This window comes from Amblyomma maculatum, chromosome 1, assembly GCF_055883805.1.
Source record: "Amblyomma maculatum isolate TAMU_Amacu chromosome 1, ASM5588380v1, whole genome shotgun sequence".
NCBI lineage: Eukaryota > Metazoa > Arthropoda > Arachnida > Ixodida > Ixodidae > Amblyomma > Amblyomma maculatum.
The window spans coordinates 229,099,186-229,118,492 of record NC_139344.1 but is presented as its reverse complement, the minus strand read 5'-3'; the positions used below and the strand labels follow the sequence as shown (position 1 = coordinate 229,118,492).

At 40.6% G+C, this 19,307-nt stretch overlaps 1 protein-coding gene across 1 annotated transcript; it reads left to right on the top strand.

Moving 5' to 3' along the window:
• Positions 1-148: 148 nt before the first annotated feature.
• GAA1 (glycosylphosphatidylinositol anchor attachment 1) lies at positions 149-18,429 on the top strand. The gene is made up of 11 exons (XM_084590481.1): positions 149-687; positions 866-962; positions 1,400-1,559; positions 1,807-1,914; positions 2,037-2,233; positions 2,608-2,807; positions 3,594-3,747; positions 11,196-11,261; positions 13,718-13,908; positions 14,187-14,339; positions 18,008-18,429. Exons 1-11 carry the CDS (start codon positions 431-433, stop codon positions 18,264-18,266), a joined length of 1,842 nt encoding a protein of 613 aa, XP_084446607.1. The 5' UTR covers positions 149-430; the 3' UTR covers positions 18,267-18,429.
• Positions 18,430-19,307: the final 878 nt, after the last annotated feature.

Sequence of the window (19,307 nt, the reverse complement as noted above, 5' to 3'; positions counted from 1 at the left end):
TAAAACAAACCATTTTGCTTAAAATGTTTCACAAATACTTACGAAATTAAATAATAATAGTGCTTTTACGCCCAATAAACGAATTCTCGCTATTCTTTTAGTTTCGATTATGACCAGTTGGTGGGGTTGCTGGGCCTACTTAAGGTGCTTTAGGTTTTGCATTTTTCATTAAATAAGTGACATTTGTACTGGGCGGCAGTGCTTGCGCGTGCTGAGAAGGCCGTTTGTTAGTATAGCAAGCTTGAGTAGTTCATGCAGACTGTCGAGCTACAGGGTTTGTGCTGCGTGCGCGGTTGCGCGCGATCGCTGTAGACCTCGAGCTATGGACTATGGTGTGGCGTTGGGTAGCTGAAGCAAGCTGAAGTAAGCCGGTGCCGGCTTGGCACATTTCATACACCGCAGTATTTTTCAACACCGGCAAGGAGAAAGCATGGGTGTGCTCATGAACACTTCTCAAAACAGCAAAGTGGTTTTATTTGTTCAAAAGCATTGCAACCTAATCTGCACATTGGCATACGTAGGCGGCCTGATCGCTTTCGCTGTTCTAGCCAGTGATGAGTGCAACAACAAAACGTATTTCTCAGAAAATGCTCTCCTACCTGGCCTCGTCAACAGGCGATTCGATCTTGGTAAATTCGCAAAGGATGCCTTGGAAAGCTTGAAAGAAGAGGCCAAAAGCCATGCGAGGTAAAGGCTAAACACATGCAGTCGTGTGAATGGAAAGTTGGTTTGGTTGACGTTGAAATGAATGGTTTTGGCGGTTACTACTCATCTTGAGTTGCTTAATTTTTTGCTTGGAAGAAGCAAGCTATTTTGCTTGATACCAGGTGGCTAACTTATGCCGAACTGCTGTATGCTTTTTCAGCTTGCCTTTGCCGTGGCTACTGGGCCAGTTTCGTCAGCTGGGGCTTGATGTGTACCGGCACAATTTCAGCCTTCACTACCCCTTGGGATCAAAACCAGTACGTATAATTCATGGGCAGCCGCAAGCTTAAAATGGAACATATACTTTACTAAGAGTAATGGATTTTAGAGTTGCCTAAGAATTAATTACGGACTCATGGTTGGAAACTTAATGCATATCGCAATCCCTGTGTGATGTCACATATCCTCTACTTAAGGTTCACTCAACTCCTGGGCTACTAATTTTTTTTTTTCTTGTGCTGATATTTTGCAGATAAAATATTGCGCCTAAATGCGATAATGGATAAATTTTAACTTGCACTGTTGTTACCCTTTTTGATGGCTTCATGTGATAATTCTGACTTATTTTAATTTCTCTCTGTGAGTGGGAACTAGTGTATCATGCTGATCATGGAGCGTACGTTTAGGGGGGCTTGATTGGTAGATGGTTTTACCTGCATTGGCTGAGTCTGTATATTTTCTTGGTTTGGAGCAGACACACCATGGTGAAAATGTATACGCTATTCTCCGGGCTCCTCGTGGCGCTGGCACAGAAGCAGTTGTGCTTTCATCCCCATACCGCATGGAGGACAGCCTTCACGGGTCGACCCTGCCTGGCATTGCACTCATGGTGGCACTTGCCAAGTACTTCAGAGGTGAAAAGCCTTGCAGCATGTTTTCTGTAGCTCTCATTGGCATTACACGTTACGTTAAGTACTGTGTAGGCATTTTGTCTCACTATTACATGCTTTTAAGAACTACCTTGCTATCCTACTGCTGCACGTACCTAGACGATTGTTATCAGAACCTTCCATCGTAACAGTCATAGCATACAGGCACGAAACAACGACAAGTTAGAAACTGTGAGACAACTTTGGGTGGTGTTTTTTTTTTTTTTTTCAGCTCAAGGGTCCTGGGCCAAAGACATCATATTTCTCATTACTGAACATGAATTAGTTGGCTTCCAAGCATGGTTGGATGCCTACCATGATGTTCATACTGCACCTGGAGGTGAGTTTGTCAGTTTGCAACAGCTTTCTTTCTCTGGTCTAGTCTTGTTTCTGGCAGTACCTATTAACATTCCTTCTGTGATGGGATTTCCATTTCCTTTTTTTTTTTTTTTTTTTTTTTAGTTATTGACCCTGGCATGCTGCAGGCTAGAAGCGGTCCCATACAAGCTGGTATCAATTTAGAGCTCCATAGTAACCGCATCAAGCGACTTGACTTAAAATTGGTTGGTCTCAATGGTCAACTCCCAAACCTGGATCTGTTTAACTTGGTAGTTGAGCTGTGCCTGCGAGAGTCCGTCCACACAACTTTCCATGGCCAAGTAAGAGATTTTTTGGTTACACATGTTGTACCCATATAGCAGTGTTTCGCTTTTGTATATTTAAGTGATATTTTGTCGATAAAGTGCGATTGCTTGTGGCTCGAGGATTTGGTGATCTTTCACGGTTGAAAGAGCTTTGAGCTTTGATTGGCAGTAATATTAGTGTCTCAAGAACTCTAAGGTAGATGTAGAATTTTGGAAATTGTGCACCCATGCAGAAAAACACTGACTGGGAAGAAAAGGGACTTGGTTTGAGTTTGTTTTCCAAGTTTACAAGTTCAGGGTATCTCATTTATTCAGCTTGTTCAGTATGTTTGGGAACTAAGAGAAAACCATCCTATGCTTATGTGAGGGCATTGTTGCTGGTGTTGCAGGTGTCTCCTTATGACTTGCCACCGTTTGAGGACTGGTTGCATTCATTCAAAACCATGACAGCCATGATGGCTGCTCAGGCGACTGGACAACCTAATGGGGGCCATGGACTTTTTCATCGTTATGCCATCCAAGCTCTCACTTTGGAGGGCCATGCAGATGGAGTGGCGGTCGTTAGTGTTGGGTTTGATGAGGTTGGCAGGTAGGTTACACTCTTACTTGGTTCACTTTGTACTTTTTCTTTCTTTCCTGTGTAGTGTACCTGCTTTGGCTTGTCGGCAACATTCTACGGTGGCTGTCTAAAGGGCACCTCTTTGATTTTTTTTTTCCTTTAGGTTTACGTCTGTGCCTGGCTATTAGCACTGAATGTGGCAGCTATGTGGCATTTTTTTTTATTTAAGTGAAGCTTAATATTTGCTTTTTCTATAATCTGAGGTAACTTCTACTGGCAGCATTTTGCTTATGGTGGCCCAAGCATTACTAGTACTTTGATGTCCACTTTCAACTTGCTGAACAGACATTTTCAGCCAATTAAGAAGTCATCTGAACCATTTTATAAATGGAGTCACTGTTTCCAGTTGTTATTTTGGCCATTCATCGCACATTTTGTGTTTGTGATGTCAACGCTAAGCCCAGCGGAGCATTGTGCCATGCCAAGCCACAGACCCAGTTTCAGCTTATTGTTTTTGCTATTATCAGTTCCACTCAATATTTTGAAAAAAAAGAAAAAACTTGTGCCAGAGAAAGGGATTCGAAGCAACTCGATTGGTTATCAACTAAAAATATTAGAAAACCTCTGTAGTTGGCCTTTAATGTTTACATGTGAAGCATCATGTCCCTGAGAGCATCGCTTTGTTGCGAGGACACTGTGCAAGCTGGTTTGTGCACAGTGAACTAGCCCACTTTATTGCTGTGTATGAGTTTGCTTTGCGCTAAAAGAAGCAGCTAATAAAAAACTGTTGAATGTTTTTTTTATTCTACTTTCCAGGGTCCTAGAAGGTGTTTTCTCCAGCCTGAACAACTTGCTAGAGCGATTTCATCAATCATTTTTCTTCTATTTGTTGCCATCTCCGAGAAGATATGTTTCGATTGGCTTGTATAGTCCAGCATTTGCCCTTATTGGCCTGCCAGGTTTACTAAAGGTATGCTGGAAGCATGATTTATTTTATTGCATTGCTATAGACATCAGGCATTTTTTTGTTGTATGGGGATTTACTTGTAAACATCCTTAGGTTAATATAGTTGGGAAGACAACTATTGTGCAAAGCGTATACTGCTCATTCTGTCAAATTGCCGTTAGTGTCGTAGTACTAGTTGTCGGCACTAACATGTCGGAAATATTCATGCAGAAAAATCCTGATTGGTCGACAGGGTTATGACATCACAACCACGTGACCTTGTGCAGGAATTTCAAACACCCCCATTCAAGATGAAGCTGTGAAATATATTCAGTGAAATAAATTTGTCGCCACTGGGGTTTAAACCCAGGCCCTCTGCATGCCAGATGGACACATAACGCATAGGCCACGAAGGGTCATTGATACCAAGCATGTTAGAGAGACACATAGGGAAAGCATTGTAGTTCTTATGACTTACTGACATGTGTTTGGGATGTTTACTGATGTTACTGTAATAATAATTTTAAAATTGAAATGATTTCAACAAGAAAATTTTTTTTAAATCAGCGCATTGAAAACTTGGTGTTAAAAGTGCTTCACATCTGGTCTTAAGGCAAAGAAAGCTGAAGCGTCTCCCTAATTTTAGTTTTGTGATGTTCTTCTCTTTTTAAAATTACAGCAGCAATATTTTTAGTGCTTGAATTAGTTTTTCAAAGCAGTGAAGTGGCCAACTGGAACTAAGTTACTGTAGTTACAAGTACTTATTTATGAGAATGAGTGACACTGCTTTGCATTGGTGGTAGCATGAGTTGGGCTTAAGAGATAACAGATGTGGTGTCATGACTCATGACCTTAGCTACATACCTTCGTTACTGGAAGGAGTGCCTCTTTCTTTTGTAGCTTATGCTCAAATTTTGCTGGAAATTTGGGCTTACTAGCCTGGAGTAGCAGTAGGTCCCCTCCTATATTTTTTATTGCCTCAATTACCCCTTACACTAATATGTGCGTAGTGAAGTTGCTGGTTTTTCCACATAGCAGTGATTTCTTCATGCTCACACCAAGCATTGATTTCGTACATGTATGTGTATGAAATTTCTACAATGTGTCACATTGATTAGAAATTTTAATATCTAAATGCCAGTTTTTTGTTAATAATAATTGTTAATTTTAAAGATGCACGTGACATTAAAAAAAAAAAAGAAAAAAAAAAAAAGAAGGCATTACTGGTGACAAACTCGTTCTAGATGAAAATGGCAAGATGTCTACCAAGCGACCATTCTTAAAGTACTGTTGAGTGCACTGACTAGGTGGCAATAAAAAGCACCCTGTTTTTGATGCTAGGGAGGCTAAATTAACATAGAATTAGGACTTTGAACCAGAATTTTTTTGGGTTCATTTTGGGTTTGGGTTCAGACTTTTCGGGTTCAGTTCAGGGTTCAGCTCCGGAGCGACAATCTATGCTGTTCGAACCTGTTCAAACTGGTTCAGGCGGGTTCAGGACGAAGAGAAACGTTGGAATGGTGATGAATTTCTAATCCATTTTATTGATGCTGATTCCATGACCTCTGTGCACAAACTTCTTTAAAAAGACAGAATTCGTTTTACGTGAGATATTTCAGCTTGACCCACTTGCACATACTGTCTGTGGCAAAAGAGCCAAAGATTCAAATAAACTAAAGAAAGCTTGCTTGGAATTTTATGGTGTGCGTGAGGGCACCCATTGGAAACAGCCTCTGCTGTGCAGATTATGCACCAAGATTAGAGAGCTAAGAAACAAGGCATCAGAAGGTGGACCCACCCTCTAAACCCATGAAGGGCACCTTTTGAATCTGTCAGGGATCACATAAAGTTGAGCCAGACAAGACCCTAGCTTCCATAAAGCTACTTCAGTGGCAACACTTTCATCCATTGTGGAGGACACAACTTCAGTAAAGTGTACAAACCAGGAATTATTCAAAGAGGTAATGTGAAATTCATGTTTTTAAAACACATGTTAAAGTCTGCTGGCCGCATACCACAGCTCTTGATCCCAGCCATGGTGACTGCATTTCGATGGAGGCAGAACGTAAAAGGCATTTGCATGCTCTACAATGTCAGCACATTAAAGACCCCAGGCGGCCTAAATTAATCTGGAGCTTTCCACTACAGTGTTCCTCCTGCATGTCACCTCAGGATGTTACGGTGATATGGCAAGGAAAACGACCAAAATCGGATTTTTAGTGTGCTAGCACCAGACTCTCACTCCTGCCTTTTACTGATGTTTGTTTGTCCAGTCCTCCTCACAAGCGTAACATGGAGGGGCAGCTATTGGTCGCCGATTTGTGTGACGTCCAGAGACAACATGTCATGGGTGCATTGGCAGAGGCTGCCAACTTGGGCAGCATTTTTGAGATGGGAATTGAACTCACCAGGACCCCTAGGTCTCAATTCAGACATACTACTTCTAGGCCATGCAGGCTTGTTCATAGGGCTTGCTTAAGCACAGCTTCATGTCGACATGGGATGGTCTTTCACATAACATGGTAGAGTGCAACTCTCCTCTCAGTATGGCAATTACCAATGATCACAATTCACATAGCCTACCAGTCATGTCAGGAGTGTCACAGGGAAATATCTTGGGGCCTGTTCTGTTTTGTGAAGATATAGTAGAATTTATTAATGAGCCCTTAAAACTTAGTGTGCAGATGACTGTGTTCTTTTTAGCAAAATTAACTCAGAAAAAGACCAGCTTCTATTAAACACAGCCCTGTATCCTTTAAGTGACTGGGTGAATAAGTGGGGTATGAAACTAAACTTCAAAAGCTGGATTTCTTTGTGTCCATCAGAAAAATGTCCAGTTCATGTATGTCATATGGGACACCCATCTCACTGAAGTCAGCGAGTTCAAATACTTAGGAGTAACTATACCAAATGAACTGCCCTGGAAAACATGCTAATATTTACTCCTCAGCCTTTCACAGACTCAGTTTACTATGTCATAAGCTTAAAGACGCGACACCTCAGGTTAAATACCTAGCATATGCTCCAGGATATAAGTTCCAGGATAAACACCTGTCTGATAAACCTATCTCTTAGAGAGTGTCATTATAGTGTGGGTGCAAATGTGGCCCCAGGGAGGGCAGTTCTGAGGCATATTCTTGTGAGCAGCTTCCCAAGAGCTGTTCTAAAAATAAGGAACTATACATTGTCCTAGAAGAGTGTAGTGGGCTCACTGCTGTATCCCTGCACCGCTCCTCCGTGGCGCACTCTGTGGTGCCTTTCCCAGCGCCCGACAGGGGCGCTGATGCCTGCTTCACTTGAAAAACTTCTCTCGTTTTGTGGCAACTAGGCATTGTAGTGGAGGCGGTGTGCACTTCACAGCTTGTTTGGATCAGCTCGGTCGGCTCTCGACTGCAAATGTCGCTGCCACTGTATGTGTAACAGTATCTCTGTGTGCTTTTTCTTTATCTCATGATTTTTCAATGTGCACTCTGAGCTAAAATACATATCATCCGTGTGCAGAAACGTGTATTGGGAGACGCCGTAGTGAAGGACTCCGGAAATTTCGACCACCATGGGATTCTATAACGGGAACTGACTTTGCACTGTACACAAGCGCCTTGCTTTTCACCTCCATTAAAAAGCGGCCGCCAGTGCCAGGATTTAAATTGTGGTTCTTGGGGTCAGCATTCAAGCACCGTTATCACTGAGCTACTGTGGCGGGACTGGCAGACGCTGTGATTGCTTCGAAGAACTAGACTAATGCTGATGTGTGTCTTGGTGCATCATGACAATCGCATAAAAAGAACTGCGACTCTCGCACATTGGGATATGTTGCATGAAAGAGCATTATAAAAATTAACTGCCTGGAATGCATGAATGCTCTGAATGTGTTGTCTGAAGTTGAGAGTATTTAGTAAATGACATGATGCAGGGGCATAGGCAGGCTTCTCTATCCGCGCAGCACGCTTTTTTCTTTCCTGAAAATGCTTGAAGGCATATGTACAGAATGATTCAGCAAGAAACAGCATATTCATGTTGATAGCATACCTTGGATTTGCTGAGCTTAGTGAAGGCAAAGTGCATGCGCCAAAATGGGTACAGTGAACATAATTACCTGACCTTACTAATTAAGAATGCAATGGATTTAGTTTTTATATTATATGGGCCTTTTTGGTGCAAAATGAGTTGTGAAAAACATGAGAAAAAAGAGAAATCATGCACCGTAAGATCACGAAAGCTTCATGAGGCGTGTCTACTTGTGGTGCGCGTTCCTGCCAGTGTGTATAAATATCTGAATTTCTAAATATTCAGTCTTTCCATCCCGATTCTTCTGGTGCAAATGCACATTTTTTTATTTTGTGTGTGCATGAACACTAGTATTGTGTGAGCCTCGAGCTTCCTAGCTTTCTACATCATTTAAGAGCGATGTGATCAATATAAATAATCGGCTTAACTCGTGAGCAGCAATTAATGCTCTAATGTGGATTGCCGTGTGTGGTTGGGAAAAAGTTTATAACGTGCATTCCCGCTGCAGACTGTTAGTGCTGAAAAAAAAAAGGCAATGTTAGTTATAGTTCAGTTCAATTCAGTCGTTCAGTTGTGTCCGACTCTTCGTGACCCTATGGACCATGTCACGCCACGCTTTCTGGTCTCTCACTATCTTCCTAACATCACATAACTTCATCTGCAGTGCCTCGAGGATGCCATCTAACCATCGCGTTCGCTGCCTACCCCTTCTCCGGCGACCCTCAGCCTTTCCCAACATCAAATCTTTCTCCAGCGACTCCTCTCTTCTCATCAGATGACCAAAGTAGCCGAGCTTTAACTTTAGAATTTGACCCTCGAATAAGCAGTCAAGGTTTATGGTCGACAATATCGACTGATTTGATCTTCTGGCAGTCCAAGGAACTCTCAAGAGTCTTCGCCAGCACCACAATTCAAACGCGTCAATTCTTCGGCGGTCAGCCTTTTTCACAGTCCAACTCTCGCATCCATACATCACAACTGGAAAGACCATAGCACGAGTTATACGGATCTTGGTTGGCAGACTAATGTCTCTGCTCTTTACTAGGCGGTCAAGGCTAACCATTGCTCTCTTTCCCAGAAGCAGGCGTCTCCTAATTTCATGGCTGCAGTCTCCTTTCGAGGTATAAGACATTTATTTAAGGAAATGGTTTAGGGGGTTAAGGACCTTTGTAACGTAAGGTCGACACTGGAGAGGGCTGCATCCCGATTCGCCCGCGTTTTTTCCTCTTTTTTATGGAGTATGGCTTGGTTTTCTTTGCCAGCCATTAAAGTGGGATAAAAGTCTGCATTTATGCTATAAATCTTGCATTATGCTAAACAGGAGCATCTGCTAATAGCGTGCAGTTTAGCTGGACTCATTTTAAACGTGTCGGGCGACGCTCCTTGATTTATCCAGTCCTTTAGTGGGTCCCGGAAACGTTTGTCTCGCTGTTCTCGCTAAGCGGTCGTGTTAAGGTTCTACCCAGTGGTATTCTAACAGTGGAAATACAGTCACTATGATCGTGAAATTATTGAAACCATTGTGTACATTCTGCCAGCACTGTTTGCGCCCTATAGGATAAGCTCTCCGCAAATTCATCCGCGTGTGGGTTGGAAAACAGCATCCTCGCCCCATATGTCTCCCATACAGGTGGTAATTTCTTTTACTGCACACACTAAGATAGAGCAAAACGAATATATAGCGCATTACACCTCACAAGTATTTCATTTCGTGGGCCAAATGCGGCAATGTGCAATATCCGCCCTACTTCGCCGCGCTGTCCAGCTTCAGGTGATGCTGCGAACAGCACCATCTGTTGCGGTCAACATTGAGTGCGCCAAGCGCAGCCACCATGTGAGCACACTACAAATATTCTAGAACACTATATAAAGAACCAAGTGTTTCATGGTTTGTGGTTGCCAGACCTGTTGGGCGAGTGTTTTCATGACAGGATGCAGACAACCAGTGAATTGATGAAACAGCTGAGCTGCTCCTTCCCTAAAGTATGTATTTGATCCGAACCATGAAAATTGGCACTCAGGATGCTGCGACTTACTACAATATTCAGAGTGAAGTGTTGAATGCTGTTTCGAAAAATTTCACATTACACTAAGTGCATTTTGCGAAATTTCTGTCCACCCACTTGATGAGGAGCTTGCCCTTAAGAAAGGGTTGGGAAAATCTCGGGAATGCAAGAAGATGTTTTGTTCTCCCGATGCCATTATTTTTCTCAAAATGAAATTTTAGAATTTTTTTATTCAAGTTTAACATATCTTTGTTTTTTTTTAACTGCTCATCTAACTACGATGAAATTTTCTCCGGTTATGTTTCAGTCAGTTTTCAATAATCTGAACCTAAAACTTTTCATAATTATTTGTGTTATAAGTGTAAAAAAATTAATAGGTTTAAAGTACTCTCCTACGATTGCCAACAACTAATAGTTTTATTTCTTTTTTACCACAGAGCAAGTAGGGATCAATTTTTTTTTTTTTTAGATTCTATTTAAGGTTGCTAAAATGTAGAATTTGTGTGCAAAGTTTACTGAGCTTGCTGTTTTTTTGTTATTTAGAAAAGGTACATTTAACCGTATAAATTATATGTTTTGTCTCTTGAGCAGAGAGAGGGAAAACAACACTGCAGTAAAGAAATTGTATGGGTTTAAGCCACAGGCTTAAAAATTTATGTATCAATCATGATTGGGATACTTGGCAGATATGTCAACCAAAAGGAAGAGTGGTCTTTAATAAGTGCTTTTAGCTTTTTGGAGAAAGAAGAGGCCTTTGTCACGCCATGACAGGCTTTTTGCTGGTACCCTGTAGTGTCACGAGTATTTTAATATCGATGTGATCACTAAAATAAACTTTTGATCTGATTTGATTGAAGAGGTGGATAAGTTGGCTGAAAAAATTATGCCTCTGGGTTGATGGCTTGTTATTAATTGTTCTTTGGCATTTGCTGTGTAGTTTTGAAAATTTGTGTTAGTAATCATTTATGCTTTTCTTTTTAGCTGTGCTGTTCAACAAGTCGTTAAGTAGGTGCCATCTGCTTTGACATATTGAAACTGTCAGAATTCATGGCTATTGTATCTTACAAGGGGTGTTCACCCATTTTGAGGCTATCCTATGCCTCTCTTTATTGTACGTTTGTTACAATGTAAGATGATTTTTTGTAGGGATGTTAATTAGGAAACATTTTTAACGTAATCTATAATTTCTGTCATATGTACAGTCTTTGTCAAAAGTGTGACAGGGTGTCTGCTTCTGAGCCACTTCGAGCGGCTCGTAATGCATTTCCAGTGTTTCGAATCTCTTGATGGCAAGACGATTTTTTTTTGTCCTGCTTTCTCCGAAGGGAAAGACCTCCAGTAATGCTAAATCAGCGCCACTAGACGGCTCAGAATCAGACCTCCTGGGCTCTACACCTTTGACAAAGGCTGTACATTACCTCTAGGAGCTACTCTTTACTGTTCTCCATGTTTCTCTAGGCTGGAGTGCTGTTTTTATCTCTGAGTGGTGACGCCAAAAGTGCAGACAAGGCCAGTACAAAAGAGGTGATTGCTTTCTTCTCATTTACTTCAGAGCTATATGGTGGCATGCTAATTAAGACGTGCTATGAAGTGAAATGTATCCTGTTGCATGAATTAGCCTGTCATGGGCTAAGCACATACTGTGCTGCATGCAGTTGCATAGCATTATTGCATTCTCTGTACTAGCCACTTTTGTCTCTGCTAGTAATTTTGTTTTTTAACTGCATGTGGAAAATTAAGTGAATTTTGGTACTTGCATGCACATATGTTGCTTGTTGCTTTGCATTCTTTGGGCCTGCATCGATTACTAATATGTGGCAGAAAATTTAGTCCAACTTTGTTCCAGTGATGCTTGTTAATCCAGGGGCTTTTGCAATATTTTAGGGGGGAGGGCTCTTGAAGGGCCAAAAATCACACACACACAAAAAAAAATTTTGAAGGTTGTATTTTGGAAATCTACAACCCATCTTCTATATACCTGCTAATTTATTCACATGCTGGCTCATTAATTTCACTTTATAAGGTGCAAACAAGCCAAAATAAATCTCATCTCAGATCATTTTTTTCTCATTTTCTCAAATTTTTGATTGTTTGCTAGTTTACAAGGATACCTTCACATCTAGAGCAGATAAAGGCATAATTTTTACTACACAATGTTGGGAAGAGATTTTACATTATATGCTTGGTAATGTTTTTTCATGCTCTAATTTAAAAGGCTCATCAACCACTTTTTCTTAATCGCACGTCAACAAGTTGTAAAATGACTAAATATTGTTTTGATCAGAAATGTCGTTCCGATGTTGTGTTACTTATGCTCTACACTATCTAGCCACATGTTTTAATAGTGGTTTTCTGATTAGTAGTTTTATTTTTCTCTATTGTTTCAGTAAACAAAGGAGCGAAAATGTCAAATAATTTGAAAACTATTTGACGTATCAGAAAAATAATTACATATTTGAAAACTGATTGACTGTGCATTTGCAATGCATTTTGCTTAAAAAATAAATAAAAAATGTTAGAAGAGCCCTGTCCCTCCTTAATACTGAAACACTTGTAGCATGTGATTTTTTGCTACAATACATGAAAACCTTTAAATTGCATCAAAGGTTGGATTTGATGTTTGCATGGATTGCAGAGTAGTGCTGGATATGCATAATGCAACGTGCCTTCTGCTGGGATCTATTCCTTGTATGTAAATTCATTCACAGGTATTTTTCATAGTTTGTGCTCAGATTTATAGCTGAAATTTCAGCTGAGGCAGAATAAAAGCATGGAAAAGGCTCATTATGTTTGACTAAATTGTGGCTACTCTGAAATTGTTGAAGTTTTGCTCAACAGCTATTTGGAGGCATGTGTATACTCATTGTGTGAGCACCAGCAGAATGCACTTTTCGCTTGTGATCCATTGGCAGTGTTCTTACATTTAATGTGAATACTCGACAGTCAGGCAGTGCTTGAATCTGTTTATTTTCATGTATGGATTAGCAAGAGTGTCACCCTCTGAAGAATTGTTTGATCAGTGAGGCAGAGTGCAGGAGCTCTTCTATGCTTTAGAGCCACCACCACAGATTGAATGCTGACATTTTGGAGAAGGGAATAAAACAAGCGTGAGGCAAGACAAGACATGTCCCGTCATGACATGTGTCCCATCATGCCTTGCACTATTTTATTCCCTTCTTCAGCATGTCCCAACCAGCCCATATTCACCTTATTCTCAAATTTTGGAGCCCACCATTCCAGTGGTGAAATTTTATTTTTTAGGCAGTCATCTGATCAGTATCTATGCATATTTTTCTTTGTAACACAAAGTAGTGTAGATGGAAAGCACTTGCCATGTCTTGTTTGCTGGCATTTCTAATAATTTTGTCAGTCGGAGCAGCGTGGGGAGAGTAAAGGAGCTGCATTAACTCTGTTGTCAGTTTAAAGTTAGCATGACTTTGCAGTACAACAGGACATTTAAACTAGCATAACAAATCATTATTCAAGTGTTCCTGAGGTCACAGTCTAGCAATACTGAACCTAGGTGTGTCTCGTATGCTACACAGGAGTATTGCTATGCATTGTATATGTATCTGCATTTAATTGCACATGGATCTTGTTTGTTGATATCTTCATCCGAGGTACCATTTCTCCAGGAAGTTGTACGTTAAGATACTGGACACTTTTTCTAGACATACTTATTTTTAATAATATGGTAGTATTTTGTTTGGCTGACTGAAGGGAACATGGTTTGTTGCTAACACATGTCAAGAAGTCGTCGAGGTACATTCAGTCAATTATGTGACTTCGGTTCCTTAAGGATCAGTTATCCATCAAGTGGGAGTGAGGTTGGTCAAAGACCCTTTTCCCCAAGTATGTCTAGTGCAGCAATATTTAGAACATCACAGACTGGTTTCTTTTTCAATTTTAGTATTACAAGGCTTGGTTCTTTTTTTTAAATCTTTACTGGTGGTTTGATTCATGCTTTCTCTCTATTGCAGACTGCATCACTCTGGTCAGCTTTGCCATGCATGACTGTGTCACACACCATTGGGTTCTTGCTAATGGTGGCACCTTCATACTTTGACCATTTCGGTCACCACTTTCACCTTTCAAGCCAGGAGTCGGTGTACTTTGGTTATGTGGCTGCACTGGTTGTTTCACTTTTCCTGCCATTGGTAGTGGGCGCAAGGTTTGTGAATATCTTGATTACTGATTTTGGTTCTAGCTTGCAGTCACTCTTAAGTTTCCACTTCAAGAAATATGAGCATAGTTGTGTCTCGGGTCTATCTGTGCATGCAACTGATTTAGCTGTCTTGTTCGTTCCTAAGTGAAGATATGCTAGTGTCAATCCAATTTTTTTTTTTTTTCAAAGACGGTTGGGCACTGTCAATAATTGATTACTCACTGTTTGTAGTTTATTTTGAAACAACTTCATTTTTATGAGCTTTAAAAACTTTTTCTTTCCAGGAAAGAGAAAGAAAGATCAGCCCATAAATGTGCTGTGTTACTGGCATTTTCTACAGTGGTGTTTTCCTTGGCTCTTGTGAACATATCGTTCGCCACTGCTATTACGGTCATTGCTATACCTGTGTTATTTACAACAGGTAGTGCTAAACACTGGTAAGCTCATGGATTTCTTTGAAACATTTTGTTTTGACCTTTACCTTTTCTGAGCATTACTTACCCAGTGCAGTCTTGTGCCGTATAAGGGAACTTGTAATGGTACTCAGTTGCTAGGTTTATATTTTTGTTATTCAGATCTTGTACTGTCTGCGAAAAAAATTTAGGATGCAGGAGCAGAAATCAGAGTGCATGGTTCTGTTATTTCTCAATGGCTCATTGCCACACATTTCGAAATAGAAGGCAGGCTTAAATGCTGCCATGTGATGGTGAAAAAGGCTACCTCTGGTAGATGTGGCAACTAGTGAAATCTCCTCAAATTTTGTCCTCAGTGGCACATTGGGCACTAATTGTATCAATGTATCTCCCTTTTAAAGTGTGTTTTACTAAAAGAATTAGTACTAGATATTTACTGTAAGATATTTTTCTTGCAGTTTTCACAGAGTATTGATGTTGTAAGTTTGGCATGGTTGTGTTTGTTGTAACGTAAAATTATGATCTGTCTCAGCAAGCAGCCATAATGAACTTCTGTCGCACAGCAAAGGAAAGGAGATGCTTATAGTATGCTTCATTTTGAAATGCCCAAATTTCTTTAAAATCATTGTGTACTGCTTTTATAGTGATATCCTTCACACTTTCCTCTGTAGTATTACTACCATTTCGTGTAGTGTCATTTTTGAAGTCATATACTACAGCAAGAAACATTCTTTGCTCCTTTCTCAGTAGAACAAATTACAATTCTAAGATAATTGTCACTGTCAGGGGCCTAATTAAGTAAAATGCTTATATATGAAGGAACATTCTGCAGGTAGTGTGAATGTTTATTTAGAAAACAGAGGTGGTCGCATTTCTAAACTACTCCATCTGGTAGATCTGGTGTGCTCAGAGATATTTATCATCAAAATTTCCACTAATTTTGCATAATTATGCATGCAAGGTACTGGCAGTCGATGTGAAACTCCTTCCTAGTGGAACACAGCTGTTTCTTTCGGTGATTCTTCCAGTTCAGTAGCTTAAAGTGAAACAGTTATCGGCTTCACCAGTCTTCCTAACTGTTGGCAGGTAAAATGCTGTGTCACACCAGGAGGAGTTTCCCGCCAATCTTTATCACCTTGCAAATACAGTGCAGTCCGCTTATAATGACATTAAGAAAACCAGAAAATCTGATCATTTTAACTGATTATCGTTATATCTGGACTGGCAAAAAAAGGAAGAAAAAAATGACCACGCTCATATACTTTTCATGCATATAGACTTGCCTACTTACCAGCAAGGAGTGAATCTGATCTAAAAATGCGAATCATAGTAAAGAGCACTGAACGTATTATTACAGGATACATAAATAGTCATGTATGACATACGCATGCTTAAAAAAAGTCAGAAATTCAGCCTCGCTTGAGTGGCAACTGAAGTATGGCAATCGCCGCGAGCATCGCTTTCAGTAGCGCGTATGCTGGCGGCAGTCCTTTTGCGTGCATGAAGCCAATCAGCGACTGGATAAACTGCAGGACATCCTCAGCCCTGATGTTAAAGTCGTTGAGTGCGATCCTTGAAAGCCTACCGGAAGTCTTAGTGAATTTGCGGTTTCACCTGAAAAGCTGTCTCTGTCCTCTTGGTTGGCGCCATCTTCTATGGACGCACAATCGGGTGATGGCGATATGGCTGCAGGACAGGCATCGATTGCAATGATGATAGCGCTCAGTTTCTAACCGCATGCAATTCCCTCTAGTGGATTCAGCCACGCCGGTCCGATCGTGGCACCTATGCAGTTTCTGCATAATTTTCTTCTTAGTATTTTATTTTGTATCAAAAATTCTGACAAATTATCGCGGTAAACATCTGGGTGGCCAGGTTAATTGTTATGTATGATTTATTTTTACATAGAAACAATGGAAACACTCGTAAATCCCCAAAATTTGATTGTTATAAGTGATATATCATTATAAATGGACTACACTGTACATCTTTTTCACTTGGCCGCTCTGCACATGCGCGTCTCTCCCCCTCTAGCTTTACTAGCTAAAAACAAACCTTGTTAACATCAACCCGACATGCATAGATGTTAGCAACAAGCACAAGCGACCGATGGTAGCAGCTGTCAGGCATGCACTTGCTATTTTGCAGGTGCGCTTTGCACCTTGTGGAGCCAGATCATGCCTCCATCCCTAACGTCCACTTTTTTCAACCAGTAACAGGCGAAATTTCGTTACTCTGCAGAGGGTGCCACATCTTGTGAAAAAGGTGCATTGCACGAATCAAGCTGGCAGTTTGGCAGTGAATGTCTTAGAACACATGCATGCTGAAATTCTGCCAAATCAAATTTTGTAGGAACACAGCTGCCACTAAGTTTCTAGTAGAAGAATGCCCACTTACTGCAGTCATTGAAAAGTGCATTAATGATACTGGTTAATTTGGTGTCATGCAGGTACAGTTGTCGCCTTACTTTGGGTCCTTCTGGCTGCATAACTTATGTGCAGAGGTGGATTTTAATTTTAATTACCTTCGTAAGTGTACCCTTGAGAGGATGTCATTTCCTCTCACTTGGAAGAAACAATTTCAAGTTGTTCCTATAGCTTTATTTTTATGCGCTTGCAGTATTACTCCATAATGTAGCTGTGAAAGAGGGCAATGCAATGAAAGTGCACATCTAGGCCTGGCAAAATTTGCTTATTGCCGGTTCTTCAGGTTTATGCAGACCATTTCAAGGCAGATTTCAGACTTAATCTATGTCATGGATTCAAGGCTGTTGGCTGTAGACACCAATTTCTGTTTAGTGCCCACCTCTGAAAAGCGCATTCTTGCTAGTAGTACATTAATTTCCTACATGTGACCTAATTCAAGTAAGCTCCGCCATTGTGGCTCAGTTCGGGCCAACTTTCTTGGATAGAGACAGTTGGAAAACTTTGCTGGTGCGCAGCGCTGCGGAGTGGGCCCAAATAATCTCCTATATGACGTCAGCTAATCTCAAAATGACCGCAGTGGATGAGCACCCCCTCTGCAGTGGATGAGCACTGCGGTCGTTTTGAGATTAGCTGATGTCATATAGGGGATCGTTTGGGTCCACTCAGCACCGAGCAGTTTTCCAACTGTCTCTTATCTAAGAACGTTAGGTTCGGGCCGCATTTTGAAGGAGTCTGAAAATAGGGCACCTCTGCGGTGTCAGTGCACGTTAAAAAACCCCCACAAGGTTGAAATTTTCGGAGCCCTCTACTTATGGCGTGCTTCACTGCCTGAGCCGCTTTTGGACGTTAAACCTTATAAATAAAGCATGATTCGTGCAAAAATATTTAAGTTATTCTTCAATATGCTGGTGGAAACAAATTAGGGAACTCTCAAAGTAGGTTTCTTGCGCGCATGGGGTGCTTTCAGTTCAAATGCAGTAGTAGGAACTTGATGAATTGGCATTATGAACTTGATGGATGGATATTGCTGATATGTAACAGCTCAAGCTTGGTGTGCTAACTTGAATTGATGTCTAAGGGGTTGGAATGTTCATAAGCACTACAGAACAAATTTGATGACTTAAGTTCTTCTCAGTGTGAAACTGCCATGATGCAAAGACTTAACAAGTGTTAAGTAACTGTACTTGCTTCCTTTAGTGTTTGTTGTCTTCCTTTTTTTTTGCAACTCAGATGCTTGGTAATATTTTTTTTGTATCCATGTTTCAGGGTAACTGTCTTGATCCACAGACTGTTGCAGCTGTTGATCCATCCTTTTGTGTTCAGCTTTCTGATTATATTCGTCCAAGCTATGAGCTTTGATGGCTGGGAGCCTCGGTACATTCAGAACAATTTATCTTATTCATTCCTGGGCCACAAGAAGTTTGTGCTGTTCTCTGTGGAAGACTGGCTTCTTTATGGCAACTGGACATTTGTCATAACTTACTTAGGCCTTATTCCTGTGTGGCTGCAAATGTGGATGGTGTGAGTTCTTATTCCAGTGCAAAGAACAGTCTGTCTTTCATGTCCAAGAACTTTTTGTGCACATGGGACACATGACTCTAGTGCTTGTTTGCAGACATTATTTGTTTCTGCTACAGAACTACTGAATGCAGTGTATTTGTTTAGTTAATAAATTCTCATTTTAGTAATGTGGTTCGCTCTGGTGTGAGCACCGGGCAGATTGAGGGTGATTTCATTAAAAAAAAGAAATATGCCAGCTCAATGTCTCCTTGCACCTCTTCTAGGGTTGAAAATTATGTACTGGATTTTTACTAAAGCATCAACACTTTGTTTGGCTGAAATGCTGCTCTTATTTTTGAAAAGTTTAGTAGTGAATTTTAGCTGGAAGGTGGCTTTTAATTGCTGGCGTTAGCATGTGTAAGGTTTAGGGCTTTCATGTTTATAAGTTTTCTGATGAAATGTGTTAATGGTAAGTGGAACTTCTCTTCAGCTGTAAACTTGATTGTCACTAATGATCATTTTACTCATTGCGAACCTTTTTGGCAACTATGGGTTTTTGTTGCTTTATTGATTTGAGAGAAAAAGAAAGTAAAGTATTGTGCTAAGGCTATTAGTAACAGCATTTATTGGAATGAGACGTGCAATTATTGAAATTTTCTATTATAGCACAGCCACATGTGTGTAAGTAATAAGTACTTTGGTTTGTCGCCTGCAGCTGTGTCAAATTTGCTCCAAATAGTTGAATGCCGTTAAATGCCAATAGCTAAAATTCTGCATCAGTGAGACTTCACTTCGCAATGCAGCAACTCTTTCATTATCCTGCACTTTCCAAAGTCTTTGCAGGATATGTATTCTGCTAATGTTTTAGCAATATTTATTGTTGCTTGATACTAAAGCATTGGGTCTGGGCTAGTTGGTGATTCATAGATAACACAATGTGCACAGGAAAATGTAGACAAGAGGGGACACACTGTCAACTTACAACTAAACTTTATTCAAAAGAACAGTAGAAAAATTTATATAGGTGTAGTGTCACACCAACGCTCGGTGATTGTCGACGGTGACA